Genomic DNA, 27,521 nt, shown 5'->3' with positions numbered 1-27,521 from the left:
GTGACGAAGTAAGAAAGGGCGGGGGTGGTATAGTTACGACATTGGTGACGTTGAATAACGTCACTGACGCGCGACCCAGCGACCGGGAGAAGACACGTGTTTGGATTCCACAAGAAGCACAATCATCTTGACGCCGGTACGGATACAGCTAGTCCATTTTTTCCGTTATTACAGTGTGAGCAATGTTTATAAGCTAATACGCATTGTGTGAAAACACCTTTAAAGTCGGTGCACTTTGTCAACAAACCACATTTGGCACCGTTAAACCTAGTCCACTTTTTCATTATTGCCGCGGTGTTAGTGTTGTTAAAAGCTAGTGAACTTTATGAATAATGCCGTTAAAATGACTGCACTTTGTCAACAATCCACAGTTGGTACTATTTCAAGTAGGGATGTCCGATAATGGCTTTTTGCCGATATTATCCAACTCTTTAGTTACCGATATCAACCGATACCGATATATACAATCGTGTATTATCCATCCATCCATCCATTTTCTACCGCTTATTCCCTTCGGGGTCGCGGGGGGCGCTGGAGCCTATCTCAGCTACAATCGGGCGGAAGGCGGGGTACACCCTGGACAAGTCGCCACCTCATCGCAGGGCCAACACAGATAGACAGACAACATTCACACACTAGGGCCAATTTAGTGTTGTCAATCAACCTATCCCCAGGTGCATGTCTTTGGAGGTGGGAGGAAGCCGGAGTACCCGGAGGGAACCCACGCAGATAAGGTCCTTTTTTTTTCAATTAATAAAATAAGATAAATAAATTAAAATCATTTTCTTGAATAAAAAAGAAAGTAAAACAATATAAAAACAGTTCCATAGAAACTAGTAATTAATGAAAATGAGTAAAATTAACTGTTAAAGGTTAGTACTATTAGTGGACCAGCAGCACGCACAATCATGTGTGCTTACGGACTGTATCCCTTGCAGACTGTATTGATATATAATGTAGGAACCAGAATATTAATAACAGAACACTTTTAAATAATAAATGATAAATGGGTTATACTTGTATAGCGCTTTTCTACCTTCAAGGTACTCAAAGCGCTTTGACAGTATTTCCACATTCACACACTGATGGCGGGAGCTGCCATGCAAGGCGCTAACCAGCACCCATCAGGAGCAAGGGTGAAGTGTCTTGCCCAAGGACACAACGGACGTGACTAGGATGGTAGAAGGTGGGGATTGAACCCCAGTAACCAGCAACCTTCCGATTGCTGGCACGGCCACTCTACCAACTTCGCCATTCCGTCCCCTTTTCCACTTTGTATCAGTCTATCTTAGATGAGCTCAGGCCCAGCGAAGCTGACTGCGTTTCTGGGTGTTGTTGATAAACGGTTTTCGCCTTGTGTAGGAGAGTTTTAACTTGCACTTACAGATGTAGCGACCAACTGTAGTTACTGACAGTGGGTTTCTGAAGTGTTCCTGAGCCCATGTGGTGATATCCTTTACACACTGATGTCGCTTGTTGATGCAGTACAGCCAGAGGGATCGAAGGTCACGTGCTTAGCTGCTTACGTGCAGTGATTTCTCCAGATTCTCTGAACCCTTTGATGATATTACGGAGCATAGATGGTGAAATCCCTAAATTCCTTGCAATAGCTGGTTGAGAAAGGTTTTTCTTAAACTGTTCAACAATTTGACAAAGTGGTGACCCCCGCCCCATCTTTGTTTGTGAATAACTGAGCATTTCATGGAATCTACTTTTATACCCAATCATGGCACCCACCTGTTCCCAATTTGCCTGTTCACCTGTGGGATGTTCCAAATAAGTGTTTGATGAGCATTCCTCAACTTTATCAGTATTTATTGCCACCTTTCCCAACTTCTTTGTCACGTGTTGCTGGCATCAAATTCTAAAGTTAATGATTTGAAAAAAAAAAAAAGTTTATTAACTTGAACATCAAATATGTTGTCTTTGTAGCATATTCAACTGAATATGGGTTGAAAATGATTTTCAAATTGTTGTATTCCGTTTATATTTAAATCTAACACAATTTCCCAACTCATACGGAAACGGGGTTTGTATGTTGTATAATGAGTCCGTAGAGTATATAATAAAGTTATAATTTAGTCAACATTTATGTTGTAAGAGGTTGCAATTTGTAGACGGTCCCTGCTCCAGCGACAAATCCTCTCTTGGCAACTTGTAGCTCTTTGTCTACATTCCAGTGGTTCAAAAGATGCAAAAGAAGTTTTGATGTTCAGTTATTGATGCAATAACTTCGAATGTGCCAATCTCTTTCTTACTTTACCGGACTCTGTTAAAGCGAGTCCACTGTGTCATTACAGCAGTTAAGGCTCCCGCTGACATGGGTGACATCAGCCGGCCGTGCACCGTGTGGCTCGGCTCGGAGACGGGCATCCTGAAGGGGGTCAGCGTGTCTCAGAAGAAAGCCTTCAACTTCTCCAACAGCACCTTGAGCCGCGAGCAGGAGGTGCGCGCCCTGTGCTGGGCCGACCCCACGGAGACCGAAGTCCTGGTGGCCTCTGTGGACGGCGCCGTAAAGACCTTCAGTGTGGAGAAGGGTGTCTTCACCGACGCTCGCCGCTGCGGGGACCCCGGCGAGGGCAGCTTTGTCGGGCTGGCCGTGCTTAACGACACCTCGCTGGCAACGTGCACGGACAGTGGCGCGCTGCGAGTGTGGAAGGAGGAGAGCGGCAAGCCTGCCTTGAGCCTCAGCGTGGGTACCGACGTGTGCCGCATGAGGCAGAACCCGAGCCACCGGCACAAGGTGGCCACTGGCGGAAAGAACACTTGTCTGAAAATCTGGGACCTGGAGACGCCCGACAAGCCGGTGTTCACCGCCAAGAACCTGCGGGACGACTGGTTGGCCCTACAGCAGCCGCACTGGGTCAAGGACATTGCCTTTATCCCCGGGTCCGATAAGGTGGTCACTTGCACGGGCTACCATCAGGTCAGCACTGTAAAAAGACTGCTCAGTCACTTTTCATTGATAAATAATATTGATCAATGGTGTTTTGTCCCTTCAGGTCCACGTGTACGACCCCTCCTCACCTCAGCGTCGCCCTGTCATGGAAGCCAAGTTCGGGGAGTACCCGCTGACCGTGCTGTCTCTTCCGGCCGCCGGGGGCTCGGTGGTGGTGGGCAACACTCACGGTCAGATCGCCGTGCTGGACCTGAGGAAAGGTTTGGTCCGGGGCTGCCTAAAAGGTCTGGCGGGTGGCGTGCGCGGCCTGCAGTGCCACGCCTCTCAGCCCTTGGTGGCGTCCTGCGGCCTGGACCGCTTCCTGCGCATCCACAGCCTGGAGGACCGCAAGGTGCAACACAAGGTCTACCTCAAGTCACGCCTCAACTGCCTCCTCCTCGCCAGCCGCCCCCTGGAGGACGCCGTGGACGACGCCTCCCAGGAAGTAAAGGAGGAGGAGGAGGAAGATGAGGTGTGGGCCGCCATGGAGCAGGTGGAGGAGAAACCAAAGAGGAAGACGTCAGAGGAGGGAGAGCGGCAGCCAGAGGAGAGTATAAAGAAGAGGAAGAAGAACTGAGAGGCGTTTGGGGGGTGTTCACAGTGTGGGACTTTGCAGCGCCAAGCTCATCGGACTGAAACACGCCAAAGAAACTCGACTTTTGTAGAAGTGCCTTTAACACAAAAGTAATGCATCAACTATTCAGGCTGTCGTTAAAGGTTAAGAAAATAATGTAAAGATTTCTCAATTGGTTTTTAAATAAAATGTTATAAGTGCGCATAGTAAACACGGCTTATGACTTTCTGTTGCTAGGCAAAAAAAATAACAAGACTTTGTGTTTGAAATGTTTAATACATGTTAGCATCACACACTGTAACAGCCAAGGGTGAATAAAATATATCATTCAAAACAATTCATAAGAGACATTAAAACTACATAAAATGTTTTTTTTAGCAGCCTCCAACTTCATAAATATTCAGTCTGAGCAGCAGTGTGAGCTTCATTTGAAATAGCTAATCTTCACAAAAGGCCACTGGTTGATGGAAACATCACAAGCACTGAGGTGACACCCACCAGTTAAAAAAGTTCCCTTTCTTGGTCGAGTAAACGAGAAACGTTAGCTGCACGTTAACTTAGCGCCAAGGCGAAACATCTTTTTATAAACATGAATATTCCTAGTTTTTAAAAAATGTTTTAATCAATTACTGACACTGGTCCCAGACAAGCTTTCAGCTCACCGAGTGTAACGTCGAGGTGCATGCTGGGTAATGACCAGTGTTGGGACTAACACGTTACAAAGTACCGCTACTTTCGGCGGTAAATAGTAATCTAACGCATTATTTTTTTTATATTCAGTAACTCAGTTACCGTTACTGCGTTATTTCACGGTTTTTTTTATGTAGTATCGGCTAGAAACCGAGAAGATCTGAGTGTGTTTTATTGCAGCGCTGCGGAAGAGGCGACAAGAAAGAGGCGCGCCGCGGGCTGTCTGTGTGTATGTGTGTGTGTGTGTGGGAGGGGGGGTGTCTGTGTTTACTAACAAAACATGGCGAAGCCCGAAACCAAGTTTCTTAACATGGAGATATTCTCAATACTTTTCTTTTGTCGACCACAAAGAAAATAACATTTTAGTTGAATGTAAGCTGTGTCTTGGATCAAAGATCCTATCTACTGCCCAAAACAGCAATTCAAATCTGCTGAAACAGCTACAAAAGCAACATGCTTTGACGAAGCTGGTAAAGAGAGACACTTCACCTGCTAAGCAACAGCGGCTGGATTTTAACGAGGCACTGAAGGTACACACTCTGTCAATTCTCTTATATACTGTTGCTCTTTCATTCTACACTTCTAGAGTGTTTGATTATCACATCACTCTAAATGTATAGACTATAAAGTTCACAAAAGAGGGATGCTAGTGGGCCAGGCCAATCTTTCCTTATCTCTAAACTAAAACTGGGGAAATGTGTAGAGTGTTCTGGGCTTCAGACATGATTTTATTTCAGAATTTCTTGAGATAAAAAAACGCCTGGTTAGGCTTTGTGTATGTAGTGTGTGCCTTCCTTGCTTTACAGCTATGTTGTTATTAGGCTGTTTGTTACTTATGTATGTTATGTTGCAGCTATTTAAAATAGTTTTGTCAATTTGTTCTGGCTGAAACAAATCGGCCCTTTGAAACATATCTTTGTCTTTGTGTGTTGTATGTAGACCACAGTGCTTAGCAGAGTTCAGTGATGCAAATGCATGTCAAGTTGATCAACACATTGTATTATTCTCCACTGCAATAACAGTACTGAAATGAAGGCTAAAAGGGCATTAATGGGGCCTTAAAAAAAAATTAAAAATTAAAAAATATATATAAGTAACTAAATAGTTACTTTTCACAGTAATGCATTACTTTTTGGTGTAAGTAACTGAGTTACTTTTGAAATAAAGTAACTAGTAACTGTAACTAGTTACTGTTTTTCAGTAACTAACCCAACACTGGTAATGACACAGCTTATATAAGGGGGTGTCCAAAGCCCACAGCTCTTTTTCTTATTGCCTCGGCACAAAGTGAAAATTAAATTGAGATATTAGGTCTGGACACCCTTGTTGTACAAATCATCTCCTCGCAGTTCTTGGACTGCCTGCCTCGTTAGCATTAGCGACAAGTGCTAACACGCTGAGGTTTCACTATTTCTGACTTTAGTGTGTTGTTAGCATGCAAACAAGTTAGTGGACAGGAATGTGATCATAAGTCATTCCAGTCTTGACCTGATGATGGCGCCACAGGAAAACCGTAGAGGGGACCCATGATGAATGTCGTCTTTTCTGATTTATAAATGTTGGATAATCGGGTTTAACAGTGCCAAATCATAAGGTTCACGCATTTTGGCGTGAGCTTGCACGCCACTTTGAAGGCCTCTGTTGGCGAGGTCTTTGCAGTCTGGGTACGTTGTGACATCATAGCGAGGTGGACGTACTTATTTGAACATTAAGTTAAACTCTCAGCCTGAGGGGGAGTAGCTTAGATAGATAGATGGATAGTACTTTATTGCTTCCTTCAGGAGAGTTCCCTCAGGAAAATTAAACAATTCTCACCCCCTCTGCTTCAGGCTGTGACAAAAACACACAAATAAGAAATGACAAAGCAGGGTTTTTTCATCCATCCATCCATTTTCTACCGCTTGTCCCTTTTGGTGTCGCGGGGGGTGCTGGAGCCTACCCGAAGGGAACCCACGCAGTCAGTGTTTTCCTATTGTTGCTCGCGCCCAGATGGCCGCCAAATAAATAGCAGTTTCTCAACTGTGAGCCGTATGGGTTGTAATACACTTTTCCACCACATGTGGCAGTAAGGACAATCTCAAACAAACTGGAGTCTGGAGCGAAAGTCATAGAGAATTTTCTTAAGCGCAAAAATCATGACTAAAGTGGTGAAGCTGTATTTTCATTTGCGCTTAAATTTCATTCTTATTTATTAATAATTTTGTTATAATTAATTTATATTAGCATTACATAGGTAACATTTACTTTTCTTATCCTTTGCAGTATATTTGATTAGTATTCATTTTTGTAACCAGCCTTAGCTAACCCTAGATAATAATCTTTGTGTTTAACACATGCTTTAAATCATTTGACAAGGTTTTAAACTGTAAGTGTGTTAGATATAATTGTCGAATACGAATAAAATCAAGAGTAAGATGACTAATTCAGTGTTAATATTTGAGTGGGCCCCGGACTCTTCTGTAGTGGAAACGTTGGTCAAATATTACTTTCATCTAATCGTGGCATGTGCATAATAATGCTGCTGAAGCAGATGTTTTTATGCACTATGGCTTGATCGGCAAATGTGTGTGTGTGTACTTATTGTTGTGACCGGGTGAATCTATATAATGTTCATGAAATTTAATTCCGACCATGTCTGGGGAACAAAAATAGCGGTGAAGACTTCAAGATATATATTTATACTACGGCTGTAACTAACGATTATTTTGATAGTCGATTAGTCAACGACTATCTTAACGATTAGTCGACTAATCGGATAGTAAAGCGTACACATTTAATGGCTCTAATTTTTCCATTGGACTTTTAAATGCAGCTTAAGTTAATTTAGGCATGTGCTTACTAACAACAACGATGACTAATTAATTCATAAATATTTATTTATACTGTAACTGTGCTGCCTATTCAGCTGTTAAAAAATTTAAATGTTGTCCATTTAAAAGAAAGGAAAGGCAAAGTGTCATTGTATATAGCAGGCGTTCTTAACCTTTTTGACCTCGGGACCCAACTTTTCCAATACAGAGGAGCCCGGGGACCACTCCAATATTAACACTGAATTAGTAATCTTACTCTTGATTTTGATCCTATTCAATAATTATATGTCATCTATTTACTGTTTACTACCTTGTCAAATGATATAAAAGCATGTGTTCATCACAAATATTATTAATTGAACAAATAAAACCTTAGGCTTAGGTCAGCCTGATTTGAAAAATAAATACTAACCAAATATACATTTACATACAATATGTTTTGCTAAAATCAATAAACTAAATTAATGATACATATGTTTCTTAACTAAACTGTCAATAAAATTAAAGCGCAAATTAAAATACAGCTTCACAAATTTAGTCATAATTTTTGCGCTTAAGAAATTTCCCTGACATTAGCGCCAGACTTCTTGTTTGTTTTATATTGTCATTACTGCCATAAGTGGTAAAAAAGTGTAATACAACTAGGGATGGACAGATTCACCGATACACACCGGTGGTTCGAATCAAACACTTGCGATGCGACTGCACCGATAAATTCCATCATGGATCGGTAAACGACAGGGCAAGTTTGTGATGCATCGGCTCTTGCCTCTCTGTATCAGTTAAATGAATGCGTTCGATCGATATTAATATGTTCTAAATGTTCCTGCTCAGCCCAGTGTCACTTGTCGTAGAAACTCGTTGTTTATTTTTCACGTAAGATCCACGGAGGTCTGCGGTGAGATCTGACTGGCAGCCCTGACTCTGTCCTATTTCCGGGGCGGGCACATAAGGAAACTCACTTCCGGGAAGGAGCAGCACAGAACAGTGCACGCGACATGGATGACAGTGATGAGATAGTCGATGCTCCCAAACACTCGCATAAATCGAACGTATGGAAATACTTAGTGTTTTATACGAAAGAATGCCGTGCTGCTATCAAATCGTGAGTAGCACGACAAACCTGGCTACACACATGAAGAGACGTAGAGTATTGTTGTTTGCAGAAACTTTCTGCCAATAGTATTTTATATTTCTATTTTTATCAGAAACTTGTTTTTTGTTATTTATTTCTCATACAAACAAATTACAGTTATTTACACTCAGTACTTGGTCAACTAACAAATTTATGTTAATACCAGTATAATAGACACTATTTTTCTTTGCATAACAGTCATGATTGTTTGCACTGAGCATGCAAATTGCTCATACTGGAGTGGAGAGTGCCCTCTACAATTGTAAAGTTATGTTTTGTCAAAACAAAATGGGTTAACATAATAAGCAGAGAGGAGTGCTTAATAATAACATTTAATTTAATTTTCAAATAGTGAATTGTCATTTTTAAATAGGCTCATTGGTTTACTCCACACAAAAAAAGCAATGTGAAATGCAACCTTCAAGTTCAAACAGAGAGTAAGGCAGAGTTAAGCTGCTGAGGCAAGAGACTGGATGTAGACTTAAACATTTCTGAATCGAATGGTACTGCATAATAAAACAACTAATCGAACTGAACCCCTTTGTAAGGTCTATGTTGTATCATTATTAAATCATTTTGAATCGCCTCGTATCAAGAATAGGAGTGAATCGCATTGCATTGTATCGGCAAGAGGCTTCATTGTATCGTTACTGTATCGTATCGGTGATCATGTATCGAGATGCATATCGAATCGGCTTCTGGGGTGAAGAAGTCCATCCCTAATTACAACTGAGTGTCGCGGCGGCCTATACGAAAAACAGATGTTACATTCTAGGGGGCGCTCGCGTCCCAACACAACCTATGGTTAAGAAACACTGGTATATAGTATATGCCATTAACGTGCCGAGGAAAATATCTTTGCAAAGAAAGACGCTCCCGTTACTTCAGTGTTATGGTGAGTTGATTTTTCATGCACATTTTTTTTGCTGTTTTTATCTGCCACACGTGGAAAGCCGGTCCGTGAAAATAATGCATACATGAAACTAGGGGTGTAACGGTACGTGTATTTGTATTGAACCGTTTCCGTACGGGGGTTCCGGTTCGGTTCGGAGGTGTACCGAACGGGTTTCCACACGGACATATTAAGTAGCGTGACGCACGTTGTGTAAACAATGCACACCGAGGCACAACACACGGCATGCTAGCAGCTAACGGGCTACGATAGACTGACCATACGTCCTCTTTTCACCGGACATGTCCTCTTTTGCGGAGCTGTCAGGGCGGAGTTTCTTAAATGCCTCAAATGTCCGGCATTTTGAGTTAGGGTTGTGTGTATTTTCAATGTATGTTCAGGGTTAAGAAGGGGTTGAAAACTAAACAAATTGTGCGTGCAGCAGCATTGGTGAGGGAGGGGCAGAGACAGAGAGAGCGAGAGAGTTATGATAAACGCGCATGCGTCGCCAGGCTCTGCTTTTTATCCATAGATTTATCAGATTTAATGTTTTATTATCTATAACAGGGGTGTCAAAAGTGTGCCCCGGAGGCCATTTGCGGCCCACAGCTAATGTTTTAAAGGCCCACGGCACATTCTAAAAAATACTATTAAAATAAACAAAAACATAACAAAAGTGAAATAAAAAAGCTTAAAGGTTAAATGTAATTTAGAAAAAGTTGCAATGTTGACTAATAAAACAAAGCTGTTTTTTTTCTTTCAAACTGTCATTGCTCAAAACATAATATTCAATCAAAATCAATGTTATTATGAATTATTGACCTATCCAAGGTTCCCATTACTTCACATCAAATATTCCACTAAGAAAAATATTTTTGGTGGAAGATTTTGCAAATTTGGTAAATAAATAACCCAAAAATTAATATTTTGTTGTTTTCTTACTGTACCGAAAATGAACCGAACCGTGACCTCTAAACCGAGGTACGTACCGAACCAAAATTTTTGTGTACCGTTACACCCCTACATGAAACCGGTCCCTGGTGGAAAATAGGTTGGGGATCACTGTTCTAGACGGACTCAAAAAACAGCTTGTAAAAGTGACGGCGCAAAATTTACACCAAAGCATATCCAATACGTATTTTCTAGACCGCAAGGAAGTGTTTTAAAATAAAAATCATGATAGGTCCCCTTTAGATTCTAAAGCAGCACAGTTAGCATTGTTTCCAGTGACTACATATGATGCGTGCATATTCTATTTAAGACATACTGTATGTTCTACGCTTCAGTCGTGTTAAGACTCGGTGAAAAGTGGTACCGACCAGCTAGTGAGGAATCCAATCACGGAATGTGGTCGTCTCCGCCGCGGCTAAACCTGCGTCTGGCCAGTTTCTCAGGATCATGTGACGCCATGTCGCTGAAGTCTCTGAAAATGTCCCGAAAGGTCTGGTCGTCTCCTGGTGGACGGCAAGCGGAAGTGACGCTCGGACATGCGAGGAAAAATAAATCAATGGTTACCGACCTGCTGCTCCAAACACTCCTTCGGAATCTCTCATCTCCTCGTTCATCCTTGCCATGCGCAGCCTGAGGAAGAAAACACAAATTTGATAGGTAAAAATCAGTTCTTGTACCTTCACATACAAGACAAAAGGTAACAAAAATCATGTTTGTGTTCATTGACTCTTACAACGTGACGATGTCTGCGTGTGCCGTTTCCACGGCGATGGCCAGCGGGTCCTGTCCGCGCTCGTCCACAGCGTACTGATTGGCCCCTCTCTTCAACAGGAGACACACCTGCCTGCAGCAGCCAATAGGAACGTCGCCTTCAGCTCAAACCTGTGTGTGTGTGTGTGTGTGTGTGTGTGTGTGTGTGTGTGTGCATGTGTAACTACCCCGTGTGTCCGGCGGTGGCAGCGGCGTGCAGTGCGCCACGTCCTCTCAGGTCTCTGTGGTTGATGTTGGCTCCGTTCTGCAGCAGAAACTCACAGGCCAGCAGCGACCCCTGCAGGCAGCACAGAGGACCGTGAGTCTGCCGCCACCTGCTGGTTGTTCTTATGTTCTTCTGCCCGTTTCGTAAGGATGACGACCAATTATACCCCGACGGCCGCTCCTGTCAGGGCCGCGCGTCCCTCCTCCTCAGCGACGCACCTGTTGACCTCTGCCCCCTGTGCCAGAGCCGTTGCCATGACGACCAGGTCTCCAGCCACGGCGGCCCGATAAAGACGCAGCCCGGCCTCGTCCATGTCCCGCTCTGCAACACAGAAGATTATCAGGGCGCCATGTTGGCGTCAGAGGGCGTTTGTGGCGTTCTGTTGAACTCACGTGTGCGCTCTGGGCCGCTCTCTCGCCGCACAAACGTCTTTTCCACGTACTTGTCTCGAATCCACGCCTCTTTCTCAGCGCTAATAAACATGATCAGCCATTGACTTTATATGAATGCACTTTCTGTTATTTGCGTGTTTTTACCGAGGGCTGTCCTTGGTGGGCTTTACTCTTCCTCCCTCTGAGCACCGCGCCTCATAGATCTCGTTGACCACGTCGTTTCCGAGAATACACAGCAGCTACGAACACGAAACACAGCTTTTATTTTGCTATTTCCTGTCAGCCGGCAAATAATTACTTTTACCTTCAATTGCTCCGCCTCCCACGAGTCCAGCGTGAGCGAGCGCACCTTGGACAGATGGACGCCCAGGCTCCTGCACACGCCGTGACATCACTCATCATGTGTCCACTGTAGCACATATATATATATATATATATATATATATATATATATATATATATATATATATATATATATATATATATATATATATATATATATATATATATATATATATATATATATATATATATATATATATACTCATATAGTATATATTTTTATACGTATAATATATATACAGTACAGGTCAAAAGTTTGGACACACCTTCTCATTTCAATGCGTTTTCTTTATTTTCATGACTATTGTAGATTGTCACTGAACGCATCAAAACTATGACACTTGTGAAGTAAAAAACATTTCAGGTGACTACCTTTTGAAGCTCATCGAGACAATGCCAAGAGTGTGCAAAGCAGTAATCAGAGCAACGGGTGGCTATTTTGAAGAAACTCGAATATAAAACATGTTTTCAGTCACTTTTTTTTAAAGTACATAATTCCACATGGGTTCATTCATAGTTTTGATGCCTTCAGTGACAATCTACAATGTAAATAGTCATGAACATAAAGAAAACGCATTGAATGAGAGGGTGTGTCCAAACTTTTGTCCTGTACTGTATATTACATATATAATATAATATATATATATATATATATATATATATATATATATATATATATATATATATATATAGAGAGAGAGAGCAATAATGTGCATGTGTATATACATACACAGTATATACTGTATATATAAACATACATACAGTATATAATGTATGTATATATACACATACATATATATATTGCATGTATATATTTTTTTTATTTTTTAAATATATACTGTATAATATATATTATGTAGCAATAATGTGTATGAATGTATATATAGTTTATATATTTTATGCACATTATATTATATATACACACACATATATATATACTATATATACACATATATAATATATATTATATAGCAATGATGTGTACGTGTATATACACTACCGTTCAAAAGTTTGGGGTCATACAAACAATTTTGTGGAATAGCCTTCATTTCTAAGAACAATAATAGACTGTCGAGTTTCAGATGAAAGTTCTCTTTTTCTGGCCATTTTGAGCGTTTAATTGACCCCACAAATGTGATGCTCCAGAAACTCAATCTGCTCAAAGGAAGGTCAGTTTTGTAGCTTCTGTAACGAGCTAAACTGTTTTCAGATGTGTGAACATGATTGCACAAGGGTTTTCTAATCATCAATTAGCCTTCTGAACCAATGAGCAAACACATTGTACCATTAGAACACTGGAGTGATAGTTGCTGGAAATGGGCCTCTATACACCTATGTAGATATTGCACCAAAAACCAGACATTTGCAGCTAGAATAGTCATTTACCACATTAGCAATGTATAAAGTGTATTTCTTTAAAGTTAAGACAAGTTTAAAGTTATCTTCATTGAAAAGTACAGTGCTTTTCCTTCAAAAATAAGGACATTTCAATGTGACCCCAAACTTTTGAACGGTAGTGTATATACTATATACACACACACATATATACTATATATACACATATATAATATATAGCAATGATGTGTATGTGTATATATACATACAGTATACAGTATATATACTTTATGTACAGCATATAAATATACACACAATATATATATATATAAACACATATATACACTATATATATATATATATATGTATATATATATATACATATATATATATATATATAAACAATATATACATACATATACACACACACACACACACACGTATATACTATATATATGTATATTTACACACACACGCATTATATACTGTATATACACTGCAAATGTGTTTACATGTGTGTAACCGTGTTAATGTGTATTAAGTATGATATGTGTAGCATCTATTCAATGCGTATAATGATTTTGTGTGTGTACATGTACGTGTAGTACTGTATGTGTGTTTAGAAATGTGTGTAGAAATGTGAATGTTTGTGTGCTTGTATATGTGGAACGAGTATTATATGTGCTATGTGTGTAAGTGTACAGTGTGTATTTGTGTGTAAGTGTAGAACGTGTGTATATATGTATAAAATGTAGTCTGTGTTGATGATATAAGTCTATATAGTTTATACGTACGTGTGTGTTTGTATATGTGAATGTGTCGTATGTGTGTAGTACGTGGAGAGTGTGTGTATATTAAGTAAGTGCATGTGTGGACTGGGTCGTCTACAGGTATTTGTGTACATGTAAACGTAAAGTGTGTGTGTGTGTGTCTGTCTATATGGGCATGTGGAATGTGCTTTTTCTGTAGTAAGTGTAGTGTGTATACAATGTGTGTTAATGCAGCATGTGTGTGTGTGGAATGTGTACTAAATGTATAATGTGTGTACCGGTGGATCCCGGAGCACTCGATGCACATGGTCACGCCCAAGTTGACCGACGCCCACCGTGGTTCCTGCTGGCCGCAGTCACAGCACCGATGGTTCCCGGGGCCCTGCAAGGCCACAACCAGCGCCGGCGTTCTCTGATTGGCCGATGAGTTGTCGCCTTCACGTGGAAGGAGGGGCTCCTTAGACTGGAGGACACAGGACTTCAATGACGCCGCGTCGCCGACAAAGATGTCAATTATTGGTAAATGGCGTGCCTGAGTGGGTTGGGCGTCGCCTCGCTCTCGATACGCCATGTCGATGCTGCCCTGCAAGGCGGACACCCATGCCAACTTGACGTGCTCCGAGTCGGCCTGCAGAAGGCAACACCTGACGTGCACGCGCGTTCAGAACGAGCTCTTGCTAGGCATCATATTTGTGTGCGCGTTACCTCTGCACTGAGAGCAGCTCGAAGCAGAAGCGGCGCTCCAAGTGGTCCAAAGACTTGACGGCACAGAGTCTCAGGTCCTCGAACAGGACCACGGACGCCTCCTGCAGGAGGAAGTCATGGCTTCATCGTCATGCTGTGGTCAGTGCACGTGTGACAACATCTAAACAGAGAGACGCGCTCCAAACTTGGCAACTCTTCTTCTATTTTGGGATGGCTCGAAGTAGCAGCCCAACCCTTGAATCACAGCTCTGAGCAATATACACAAAACATTAGTACATAATACTCGCTACAACACCCAAATAGAGTAGTAGCTCAACCTATGAGCTTTATTGGCTCTGGGAGGAGCTCCTGACTTAAAGCGCTTTCATTTCAAATCAACGAATGCCAATTCAATTTAATCACTTCTCGGTCCCCCAAAACAGCACAATTTTACTATGTAACATGCTTTTTAAAAAGAAAAACTAACTTTTTGATAAGAAATATTGTATAAAAAATAGAATAGAATTTACGGTCGTTTCAAGAAGTAATAATAATGTACAGAATTTACCCTGGTATCTCCTTATAGTTGATTTCCATCAAACACTCCATTAGCAGCTTCTCCATATTTTCATGGGTAAACACCCCCCGTTTAGATGTTATCACACTCACTTTCTTCCTTACCATGAATAGAAAAACAAAGTTTATGTCGATCTCTGGCTTTAAGCTAATGCTAGCGAGTAAGACCGGATGTTATGGTCGGATTTTGCGGGGTACACTTTGAAGTTTGCCACGCCAACTAACTAAGAATTTTGCTTGTAACTTTAAGCACAACAGTTAGCCGAAAGAAAGCTCTTATCTCAAGACACTTTAAAGTTGGGGCACTCTTACTGTAAATTGAGGTACTATTGTGTAATCGCTCCTACAATAAACCTCACATTTTATTTATGATCAGTTTGTGGCACAAACAGTCCAACAATCTCACCTTGTGGGACTTCCTGTAAAGAAGTTGGTTGTCTCTGATGAAGAACCAGCATCTGTAGATTACATCATCACAATAAGACACGTAAAGAATGATAAACAATATTATTTTACAGTAGGCATACAAAAATACATTAGATCACAACTTCACCTGTGTGAAGTTGGCCTCTCGTATCATTGCACAAAAATAACACTGCCATTCGTTTGTGCTGAAAACTTTTTAGTCTACAATAGTTTTAAATGTTATTGACATTTTATCATTCATTACCAGCACCAGCATCTTGTCAAAATCTCCCCAAACTTGTCCCAAACGTTTGTGCTGCAATTTTATGTTGTCTATTATAGTTTTTAAGTTATTAACTATTACATTTGTTATGTTATTAACTATTATAGAGTTGATGTTATTAACTATTATAGTTTTATGTTATTAACTATTATAGATTGTATGTTAACTAGTATAGTTTTTGTGTTATTAACTATTATATAATTTATGTTATTAACTATTATAGTTTTTATATTATTAGCTATTATAAGTTTTATGTTATTAGCTATTGTAGTTTTTATATTATTGATTGATTGATTGATATATTTTTATTTCAAATATGCATAAAAACAAGAGCATATTTATAGTTTTTATGTTCTTAACTATTGTATTTTTTATGTTATTATTAACTATTCTATTTTTTATGTTATTGGGACGGCGTGGCGAAGTTGGTAGAGTGGCCCTGCCAGCAATCGGAGTGTTGCTGGTTACTGGGGTTCAATCCCCACCTTCTACCATCCTAGTCACGTTCGTTGTGTCCTTGGGCAAGACACTTCACCCTTGCTCCTGATGGGTGCTGGTTAGCGCCTTGCATGGCAGCTCCCGCCATCAGTGTGTGAATGTGTGTGTGAATGGGTGAATGTGGAAATACTGTCAAAGCGCTTTGAGTATCTTGAAGGTAGAAAAGCGCTATACAAGTATAACCCATTTATCATTTATTATTAACTATTAGTTTTTATTTTATTAACTATTAGTTTTTATTTTATTAACTATTAGTTTTTAAGTTATTAACTATTATATTTTTGTTATTAACTATTAAAGATTGTATGTTATTTTTAACTTAGTTTTTATGTTTACTATTATAGCTTTTGTTATTAACTATTATAGATGTTATGTTATAAATAACTATTATAGCTTTTATGTGAACTATTATAGATTTTATGTGAACTATTGTAGATTTTGTTATATTAACTATTATAGTTTTTATCGTAATAACTCTTATAGTTTTCATTTTATTAACTTATAGTTTTCATGTTAACTATTATAGCTTTTATGTTAACTATTTTAGTTTTTATGTTATTACCTATTATAGTTTTATGTTAACTATTACAGTATTATATTATTAACTATTATAGTTTTTGTGAACTATTATACTTTGTTATTAACTATTATAGTTTTTGTTACTAACTATTATAGTTTTTATGTTATTTTTAACTGTTATAGTGTTTATGTTATTAACTATTGTCGTTTTTATGTTATTACTATTATAGTTTTTATGTTATTAACTATTATATTTTTTATGTTAACATGTTTTTCATAGGGCAGCACGGTGGAACAGGGGTTGCTGCATGTGCCTCACAATACGAAGGTCCTGAGTAGTCCTGAGTTCAATCCCGGGCTCTGGATTTTCTGTGTGGAGTTTGCATGTTCTCCCCGTGACTGCGTGGGTTCCCTCCGGGTACTCCGGCTTCCTCCAAAAAACATGCACCTGGGGATAGGTTGATTGGCAACACTAAATTGGCTCTAGTGTGTGAATGTGAGTGTGAATGTTGTCTGTCTATCTGTGTTGGCCCTGTGATGAGGTGGCGACTTGTCCAGGGTGTACCCCGCCTTCCGCCCGAATGCAGCTGAGATAGGCTCCAGCACCCCCCGTTGCCCCAAAAGGGACAAGCGGTAGAAAATGGATGGGATGGATGGATGTTTTTCATAACCAGCCTGCACCCTACATTGTTAAAATGTCCCCAAAATTCTCATATTCGTTTGTGCTGCAGAAATATTTTGTCAATTATAGTTATGTTAATTATCAACTATTATAGTCTTTAGGTTATTATTAACAATTATTGTTCTTTTGTTAATAACTATTATAATATTTATGTTAATAACATGTTATTATTCATAACCAGCCCCAAATATATCTCCCCGAACTTGTCGCATAGATTTGTGCTGCAACCTTTCTTCTATTATAGTTTTGATGTTAACGTTTTATAGTTTTGATGTTAATGCAGTGTTTCCCACATACTCATTTATTTGTGGCGGCCCGCCACGAAAGAATTAAGGCCGCCACAAATAGATTTTTTTTTTGATTTTTTTTTTTTTTCCATATTTTTTATTTATTTTTAATTATTATTATTTTTTTGTCCTTTCCAGCTTCTCAGGCAAATCATATAGTTGATGTAGATGCCCATATCGGCTGTTCAGATTTACTTTACAAAAGAGAAATGTAGGATCAAGATTTTTGGAGCTCTTTGTTCAGTGGATCAGATGTTTGATGAAGCTTTGTGTCTATCTACCACCACTACTGTTTTCTGTTTATTTGTTACTGACTGTGGCAGGACACCTCTGCCTCTGTTTCACTTTATGTTGCTGGTAAATAATATGGTTGTAGTAGTAGGCTAAAGTTAAATTATTTAGTATGCACTTATTAAAGGGGCAGAACTTTAAGAGACATTTTAGCTTTTATATTTTTATAAGATATATTTTTTGTGAGAACCACAATGAATAAATATAATTCAGTGAATAACTTATTGTTCAAATCTGTATATAAATATGTACATAAAGTGTTGTAATTATATTGTAAAATGGATGGATGGATGGACGTTTAAAACAAAACTGTTATTATTAATTAGTAAGTATACATTTTTTTAGCCTTTTTAGAGAAAATCATATCATTGTACTAAATTATGCAAATTACTTGATGATGTCATGGTGATCACGCCCATAGCCACGCCCCGTCGCCACAGGTATCTTGGCAGTTTATGGGAAACACTGTAATGTGTTGTTATTCATAACCAACCTCCCTCTCCCACCACGTCAAAATCTCCCCAAACTTGTCCCAATCATTTGTGCTGGTTTGTACTGCAAAACATGTTTTGTCTAACTATTATAGTTTTTATGTTATGGTACTGGTTATCAATGATAAAACGTTAATAACATAAAAACTATAATAGTTAACATAAAAACTATAATATTTTGATTAAAAAAATTGCAGCAAAACTGAACGGCAGTGTTATTTTACTATTTGCAATGATAAGAGGGGACAACTTCACACAGGTCATAATTTCTTAACATTTTTAACCTCTTCCAGGTTTTGGCCTTCCGTCGAGAGCGCTTGAAAAGGTAACCTTGGATGATGTCATCGCTGCCAGGACACGGGCTGACCAGCGTCTCTCCTGAAGCATCCTACAGTACAGTTTTACCCTATTCTTACTAGTTTGTTGATTTGAATGAAGACAATGACTCCTGTCACCATTCATGAATGAAGCCATAAAGCCATGCAGCTGACTTACTCTCTGCTGGACCAGCAGGTGACAGTTCTCCAGATCTTTTCTTCCGCTCGCACAGTCTGCCGAGCACTGAGACAGCTGAGGAGCACAAACAAGACAAAGACACGTGGATGGACGTCCAAATACTCAAACGTGACAAAGTATGGAGACAAGCGCTTGAGGCAAAGGGCCAGGAGGTCCGCACCTGCGCCGCCATGACCCTCATAGTGGGCTCCAGGTCTCTGAGAAGGTCGAAGCCTTGATGGAAGAACGTGAACTGAGCGTTGACGAAGGAGAATACCTGACAAACACATCACACTGGTAAAGTACTCTTAATAATCCACAAAGTAACCAAATAAATAATGCTTTAGCAGCAGCAACATTAATGCAGCCACAACTACAACTCTTGCTGGCCTACTGCCCTCCGTAATGGGACCACTCCCAATTTATGTGGGCTCCATCTGTAACCTCTCTAACAACTTTAAATGATGGATTTTTTTAAATCAAATTTTTGATTTTATTTGGACAACCTAACGTGTGTGTATATGTATATATATATACTGTATATATATATTAGGGGTGTAACGGTACGTGTATTTGTATTGAACCGTTTCGGTACGGGGGTTCCGGTTCGGTTTGGAGGTGTACCGAACGAGTTTCCACACGATAATATGAAGTAGAGTCTTAACAAGCCGCTCTGCTTTCTGCCTCCTACAGAGCACCCAGCATTGTCCCACCCACACAACCATCTGATTGGTTATAACTATAGCGGTAACAGCCAATCAGCAGTGCGTATTCAGAGCGGTAACAGCCAATCAGCAGTGCGTATTCAGAGCGCATGTAGTCAGTGCTTCTGCAGTGGGGTTAGCAGATAGGTGTTACTAGTAACATCAATATGAGCCCGTTGACCTTCTAGAAACAAACTGCAGCTCAGCTCGCTCCCAGTCCTGGCTTGAGGTGAAGGCTAATTAGCTTTTAGCGTAACGTTAGCTCATTTTGCGGTGTGTGTTTGTGTGTGATAAAAGTCAAATACAGGCTTCCCAAATGCTGTAATAAATTAAGCATGATGAGTTGACTTGAAACTGTTTAATGTTGCACTTTTTATATGTAGAAGAAAAGTTTTGTCATTTTATTTAATCTGAGCAACAACTTGAGGCAGTTTAATGTTGATTAACGTGGGCAGAACTATTATAGTGTTCCCAATGTTAAAAGGATAAAGCCATTGTTTACAAATTTGGTAAATAAATAACCGAAAAATGCATATTTTGTTGTTTTCTTACTGTACCGAAAATGTTTTTATTGATTATTATTATTACCTCTGGAATGTACTTATGCTGTCTTTAATTGAAGTGGAGTGGTAATTGGAACAATTTCCCTTTTTGGAACAATTTCCCTTGTGGATCATTAAAGTTTGTCTAAGTCTAATTGTTATTAGCTCATGATGAAGTAAGTTGAATGATGCTGACATGTTTGTTAATGGATACTTTCTAACACACTTCTACCTTGGAGACCTTGTACGTGTAAGTTATATGTAACTATAAATATTTACTACTTGTTTGTATTGACAAATGTCATGTTTTATACTGCAATATCTTTCAATGAAGGACACTCATTACGCATGTCTAGCTTGTGTGCTATTGTGTGCTTAGCTGTTGTGTAGCTGCTCGCTCCTAGTGGCTTACCATGTTTACCTATTGTAAACAACTTGACTAAAATTGTGCGCTCATTGGGGGACATTTAGATGTTGACTTGGCTTAACACAAGTAAACACGCTGCAGGACTGTGTGCATCACACATTTTACATGCAAGCCAATATAATCCGATTTTTTGCTGATATCAGCCCGATATCCAATAATATCGGATTAGGACACCCCTAATTAAAGCATTTTTTATTAATGCGATCAAAGTAATGGGCTTAACCCCCAAACATTTACAGTACAGGCCAAAAGTTTGGACAAACCTTCTCATTCAATGTGTTTTCTATATTTTCATGACTATTTACATTGTCACTGAAGGCATCAAAACTATGAATGAACACGTGGAGTTATGTACTTAACAAAAAATGGTGAAATAACTGAAAACATATTTTATATTCTGGTTCTTCAAAATAGCCACCCTTTGCTCTGATTACTTTTTTGCACACTCTTGGCATTCTCTCAATCAGCTTCAAGAGGTAGTCACCTGAAATGGTTTTCACTTCACAGGTGTCATAGTTTTGATGCCTTCAGTGACAACCTACAATGTAAATAGTCATGAAAATAAAAAAAAATGCATTGAAATGAGAAGGTGTGTCCAAACGTTTGGCCTGTACTGTAGGTCAAATAAGAGAAAAACAGGTTTCAAGGGGAGGTTTATGCTAATGTTTGCGTCTTGACTCACCGAGTTCAGGACTTCAATCCTCTGCTGAGTTTTGAAGGTGTTGAGCTGCAGAAGAACGATTACAACAATCTCGTCAACGTGGGACGGTCACGTTGACCCGACACAAGACGGCGTCCTTGTACCTGTAGACAGTAGTCCAGGGCAAAATGCTGGTAGCATTTGCGGGTGGCGAGCAGCAGGTGGCTTGCCCGCTCTGCGTCGGCGGCCTTGTGTCGAGACACCTGAGCGTTCTTCAGCGCCGCCGTCTCCAGGTCCTCGCCGATGCGCACAAACTCTCTCTTCGTGTCCGCCAGCTGCGGCAGGAACCTCGAAAACCCCCGGGAACATTTTTAGTGAACAAAAAAATAGTGCATGTCAGATTGTACTCTATTGTGGTTGTTGTGTCACATGAGGGGGTGGAGTCTCAGCTGGTTTAACAATGCAACTGGAAAGAGGAGTGTGTGTGTGTGTGTGTGTGTGTGTGTGTGTGTGTGTGTGTGTGTGTGTGTGTGTGTGTGTGTGTGTGTGTGTGTGTGTGTGTGTGTGTGTGTGTGTGCATTATAGACATACTGCTTGCACAGGTTGGTGAGCTGCTGGGTGATGGCTCTCTGGGTCTGGTCCAACAACATCTGGCAACAAATACAGATAGCACTCTTTTAAGCGTGACTGAGAGAGAGTGTGTGTGTGTGTGTGTGTGTGTGTGTGTGTGTGTGTGTGTGTGTGTGTGTGTGTGTGTGTGTGTGTGTGTGTGTTCTTGTATTTTTACTCTTCTTGAGACATCATTATGGAAAAGTACCTTCCATATGAGGACCGGTGAACAAGTTAGGACATAAATCATGGTACTAATATGCAAAACCATTGCATCTAATAGAGAATGTCTCATTTGCACCCCTGGTGGTGAAATCTATCAAAATGAGGGTGGTCCCAAAAAGGAGGGATTTTTCAAATTGACTGTGTTTCGGTTTTAAAAGTGCTCCCCCTCTGGTCAACATATGAAATAAAAAGCGTGCGTAAAAATGTGAAGTGCTCCCCCTCTTGCCAACATATGTAATAAGTGTGTGTAAGAAATTGAAATGCGCCCCCTTTAGCCAAAATGTATTTAAAAAAATAAAAAAATATGTATATAGAGACATACCGTAAGAACTTGAAGTAAATAATGAAGATTAAAAAACAATTACAAACAAAAAATTTAATTTAAAAAAATTAACTAAAAGCAGTCTCATTCTCACAATGTGTTGCCTTTTTTCTTATAAAATTGGAAACAATTTCTCGTTTCAAAAGGCCACGGCCCCTTGATACCCCTTCTCAACTGTCTATGCGATGTCAAGGCTTGGTTAGCACAGAATTTTTTAATAATGAATGAGGGAAAAACGGAAATTTTAGTTTTTGGTCCGGCCCTTACTGACTTGGGACCATTGCAAAATGATGTGCATCCCAAAGTCACCAGCCTTGGCGTCACTATAGACAGCGATTTTAATCTTGACAAACAAGTCAATGGCGTTTTAAAATTGAGTTTTTATCATCTTCGTCTTTTAGCAAAGGTAAAACCATTTTTATCTTTTAACCTTTTTGAACAAGTCATGCAAGCTTTTATTTCAAGTCGCCTGGACTACTGCAATGCACTTTATGCTGGCATTAGCCAAAAAGCTCTCTCCCGGTTGCAGTTAGTCCAGAACGCGGCAGCACGACTTTTAACAGGGGCCAGGAGACGCCAGCATATAACCCCAATTCTTGACAGTTTGCACTGGCTCTGTGTTCATCTTAAAATCGATTTTAAAACCATGCTGTTTGTTTTTAAAGCTTTACATGGACTGGCATCTCAGTATATCTCAGACCTCATCCAAATTTACAATCCTGCGCGCGCTCTGAGGTCCAAGAGCCAGCTCCAGCTCGTAGTGCCCAAGACCAGACTTAAAACCAGGGGAGACAGGGCCTTCTCTGTGGTCGGCCCTAAGCTATGGAACACTCTGCCCCTCCATGTTCAAACTGCTCCCACAGTGGAGTGTTTTAAGTCTCGTCTTAAGACCCACTTTTATTCTTTGGCTTTTAACACTACGTGAGTTGTGTGGTCCTCTGTTGTCCTCTGTGTTTTAAATACATTTTTATTTCTATTTACTGTTTTAATTGGTTTTACCCTTTAAAATCATTTTTAATCATATTTATTTTATATAGTTTTTTTATATTGGTGTTATCTGTATTTATTTTTTGTTTTTATTCAGTCATTGGTGGAGCTAAGGATAATTGAATATTGTTTTTAATATTGTTGTGCAGCACTTTGGAAACATTTTGTTGTTTAAATGTGCTATATAAATAAAGTATATTGGATTGGATTGGATATACTTTCTGTTTCTGTAATATTGAAATATTTTCTCGTAAAATGATTACTTTATGTAAAATTATTATTTTTAATGCAAAACGGTGACATTTGTCATATAAAATTCTGACTTTCATCACAATACTGCCAATTTTTTTGTTGTTCTTGTAAAATAGTCACATTTTTGGAGTAAAATTATGACTTTTGTCATAACTTGGCCGAGTAAAATTCAGATTATAATTATAATTTTTAAGTTTTCTTATAAAATTGTGACTTTTGTCGAGTAAAATTCTGACTTTTTAAGCTTATTCTGTAAATTTGCGACTGTTATTGAGTAAAATTCCAAATTGTATCATAATATTGCACAAACTTTCAGTTTAATTAAAATTTGGAGTTGCATTGAGTAAAATTACAACTTTTATTATAATACTAGAGGTAGGCATTTTTCAGAGGTCTGAAGAAGGTAACAAATACAAGAGTGTGTGTGCGTGCATGTATGTACTGACCGTGTGGAAGGCGAGCACCTCCTGCAGACCTTGCTTGAACTGGCTAAGACAGTTCTGTGGGGGGTAACCGGGACATGAAATGACGCCTCTGCAAGGCTGCGGAGCTAACAAACGTGTTCTCACCGTGACGACGCCGTCATCCTTGTGGTGCACAAAGAGCTCGGCCAGGCTGCCCAGGAAAAGCTGATTGGCGGCGCCGTACGCTTGTCCCGACTCCACCATCTTGCCGCACAGCCTCATCACCTGATTGGTCAGATCACATGACACACACAGCAGTTACATCAAACCTCCTGAAGCCAACACGTTACATAGTGGTGCAAGAGGGAATAAACATTTCATAATTGCTTATTCTAATGCTAATGTAGCAATAATAATATTACCTTAGAGTCATATAACTTTATATATATATATATTTTTATGTGGGGCGGTATAGCTCGGTTGGTAGAGCGGCCGTGCCAGCAACTTGAGGGTTGCAGGTTCGATCCCCGCTTCCGCCATCCTAGTCCCTGCCGTTGTGTCCTTGGGCAAGACACTTTACCCACCTGCTCCCAGTGCCACCCACACTGGTTTAAATGTAACTTAGATATTGGGTTTCACTATGTAAAGCGCTTTGAGTCACTAGAGAAAAGCGCTATAAAAATATAATTCACTTCACTTCACTTGTTAACCGCTAGCATGCTAGCATACTAATATGAACATGCTACCATTTGAGCTAATTGTAGGTTTTTTTCTCTAATTAGACCGCCATACACCTTACAGTCATATAACTTGTTATGTGACACATGCTAACTGATAGCATTCTAACGTTAGCTTGCCAGCATGCTAAAATTAGCATGTTAACTTTTTGCGCTATTTTTGCAACCGTTTACCCCAGAGTCACGTAACTTGGTACGTGACACCTGTAAACTGTTAGCATGCAAACGTAAGCATGCTAACATTAAAGTGCTAACTTTCTTTGCTAAATTTACTTACTTTTCTCTAATTCCCCAGCCATACATCTTAGAGTCATATAACTTGGTATGTGACACAAGCTAACTATTATCATGCTCACGTTAGCTTGCTAACATGCTAACATTAGCATGCTAACTTTTTTTTAGCTAGTTTTGCAACCGTTTCACCCAGAATCATTAAACTTGGTATGTGACACTCGTTACCTGTTAGCATGCAAACGATAACATGCTAGCAAGTTAACTTAAGCATGCTAACATTTTCTTCTAATTATATAAATTGTACTTCTAAGAGTAGTTTTAATGCAACATACTTTTACTTGAGTATATTTATAGAGAAGAAACGCTACTTTTACTCCGCTCCATTTATCTACATTCAGCTCGCTACTCGCTACTGATTTTTATCGATCTGTTAACGTACGCTTTGTTTGTTTTGGTTTGTCAGACAGACCTTCAAAGTAGGATGTATCGCATGCCTGCGTTTCATCAATCAAATACAGTCACTGGTGACGTTTGACTCAGTTTCACCAATCAAATGCAGTCACTGGTGACGTTTGACTCCGTTTCACCAATCAAACAGAGCCTGGCGGTCACAAGCTTAAGCTTACATGAACTCAACATCAAATTTGAGGAAGCACATTGCGCGAGGTAAGTAACGTTAGTAGATATTTTGGCTGTCACCGTAGGCTGATGTTAGCTTCCCTGCTATGAATCACTGTCAAATGTACATCGTGTGGGGACATTTATTAACGCACTGCAGCCTCATAGACACACACGCAGTCGCACACACACACACGCATGTATAGAAACACCAATCAGTGTGTTCCCAGATGCAGCCCACACCTATCAGTTTATGGTTTGCGTAAAGACTAACTTGTTATTTTCCTTTGTAATCTCTGCCTACTGAGCCTATGGTGCTGTTAAGTTATTGTGGCTCAATTTGCCTTACATTTTTTTATGTTCATGTATTATTATTTAATATATATTATTGTTTTAGTTTCTTAAGAGATATTCCTGGCTCTGAATTTGCTCATTGTTATTTTTATGTTTTTGTGCATTATTTGTTGCCGTCATCATTAAACAAACAGGTTACTCATCAGTTACTCAGTACTTCAGTAGTTTTTTCACAACATACTTTTTACTTTTACTCAAGTAAATATTTGGGTGACTACTCCTTACTTTTACTTGAGTAATACATCTCTAAAGTAACAGTACCCTTACTTGAGTACAATTTCTGGCTACTCTACCCACTTCTGTATAACAGTGATAGTAATGAACGACATCGATTCAGACCTTTTCCAGCTGTGTCTCCAGGAGAGCAACATCTGCCTCAAACCGTTCCAGGTTCAGTCTGAACAGAAAGTAAACACAGTCAGACGTCAGCGCATGCGCACTTAGGAGGGTAGCGTCGCGTGTCGAACGCGCCTCACCTGAACTCAGGTGCGTCGTTGACGCACTTCTCAAAGTCGAGCAGCGACTCCATCATGCTGCGGGGCGCTCGTTCAAGACGTTAACCGAGTGACGTGGCTCGTAAACAAACCGGATAGCGGCGTCGTGCTAGCCTGCTAGCAAAGGCGCATCATTCAAAAAGTGTGACCCACGCTAACCTAACGACGGACAAGAATCGTAACGCCGAAAGGATGGCTTCGTGCTCGGGCTACGTGTCAGGTGGCGTACACGCAGGTCGCCTGTATGGCATGTTAACGTGAATGCTAAACTTGCACAACAGCTGTCCGCATCTTCGAGGATGTTTAGAACCCCGCCTCCTGCCTACATCCGGCTTGCTCTTCCGCCTGCAGAGTCACCCGGCGACCCGGAGTGGTACTGCGCCTGATGGACCTGACGCTCGGAAGGTTTTCATCATTGTCAAAACAAACCTGTGTCACATTCATGGCAAATTTGTGCTTTGATTTAAATATGTGATATTTGGTTGTGCACTTGGAGCGCCAACTGTAAAATCTACATCAAGCTGAATGGAGGTCCAGAAGCAAGAGTAATTGTTGTCCATGACATCAAGGACCTGGACAATTTTTAAAGTTTACACAGCTATACCACAACAACGATGATAATGGACTCTGACAGAAAACAAGCACCTAAATTCAGCATCGACACTACTATGTTCCAAGGGACGACTAAACAAGAGGACCTACATTCAGGATTGCATATAGAGATTATTGAAACAACATCAAAGATTGTTGAACAAGAAAATATGGAACTAAAAAAATTTCTGCAACAAAGATCACAAAAACCAGGATTTGGAAAATGATATAGATCCAGATACAACATTTTTCTCCCACATCAGTAATAATTGTTTTTATTATACAGATGATCAATATAATAGCAACATTAAATGTGATAACAAATTGTCAATTATTCATTTTAATAGCAGAAGCTTGTATGCAAA

General features: G+C 39.9%; 2 protein-coding genes across 4 annotated transcripts; one reads left to right on the top strand and one right to left on the bottom strand.

Annotated features, from left to right (window-relative positions):
- Positions 1-2: 2 nt before the first annotated feature.
- wdr74 (WD repeat domain 74) lies at positions 3-3,723 on the top strand. 2 transcript variants are annotated; one of them, XM_062060712.1, is made up of 3 exons: positions 3-136; positions 2,301-2,926; positions 3,003-3,723. In XM_062060712.1, the coding sequence occupies exons 2-3, from the start codon at positions 2,321-2,323 to the stop codon at positions 3,513-3,515; spliced, it is 1,119 nt and encodes a 372-aa protein (XP_061916696.1). In that variant the 5' UTR covers positions 3-136; positions 2,301-2,320; the 3' UTR covers positions 3,516-3,723. The 2 variants fall into 2 exon arrangements, with proteins under 2 accessions (XP_061916696.1, XP_061916697.1); XM_062060713.1 differs by having other exon boundaries at positions 6-136; positions 2,304-2,926.
- Positions 3,269-26,906, bottom strand: zgc:162872 (BAR_ACAPs and ArfGap_ACAP domain-containing protein). 2 transcript variants are annotated; one of them, XM_062060711.1, is made up of 22 exons: positions 26,548-26,906; positions 26,411-26,468; positions 24,294-24,413; positions 24,171-24,224; positions 21,921-21,979; positions 21,494-21,677; positions 21,372-21,416; positions 19,198-19,293; positions 19,017-19,091; positions 18,806-18,909; positions 15,472-15,523; positions 14,511-14,611; positions 14,338-14,449; positions 14,084-14,268; positions 11,663-11,732; positions 11,503-11,597; positions 11,359-11,438; positions 11,133-11,287; positions 10,929-11,038; positions 10,724-10,834; positions 10,559-10,620; positions 3,269-10,493 (listed from the first exon to the last, which is right to left on the bottom strand). In XM_062060711.1, the coding sequence occupies exons 1-22, from the start codon at positions 26,601-26,603 to the stop codon at positions 10,378-10,380; spliced, it is 2,100 nt and encodes a 699-aa protein (XP_061916695.1). In that variant the 5' UTR covers positions 26,604-26,906; the 3' UTR covers positions 3,269-10,377. The 2 variants fall into 2 exon arrangements, with proteins under 2 accessions (XP_061916695.1, XP_061916694.1); XM_062060710.1 differs by having other exon boundaries at positions 14,084-14,449.
- Positions 26,907-27,521: the final 615 nt, after the last annotated feature.

Source organism: Entelurus aequoreus, linkage group LG10 (assembly GCF_033978785.1).
Source record: "Entelurus aequoreus isolate RoL-2023_Sb linkage group LG10, RoL_Eaeq_v1.1, whole genome shotgun sequence".
Lineage (NCBI taxonomy): Eukaryota > Metazoa > Chordata > Actinopteri > Syngnathiformes > Syngnathidae > Entelurus > Entelurus aequoreus.
Note: the sequence above shows the minus strand (reverse complement) of the source record. Positions and strands in the feature narration are given on the sequence as shown.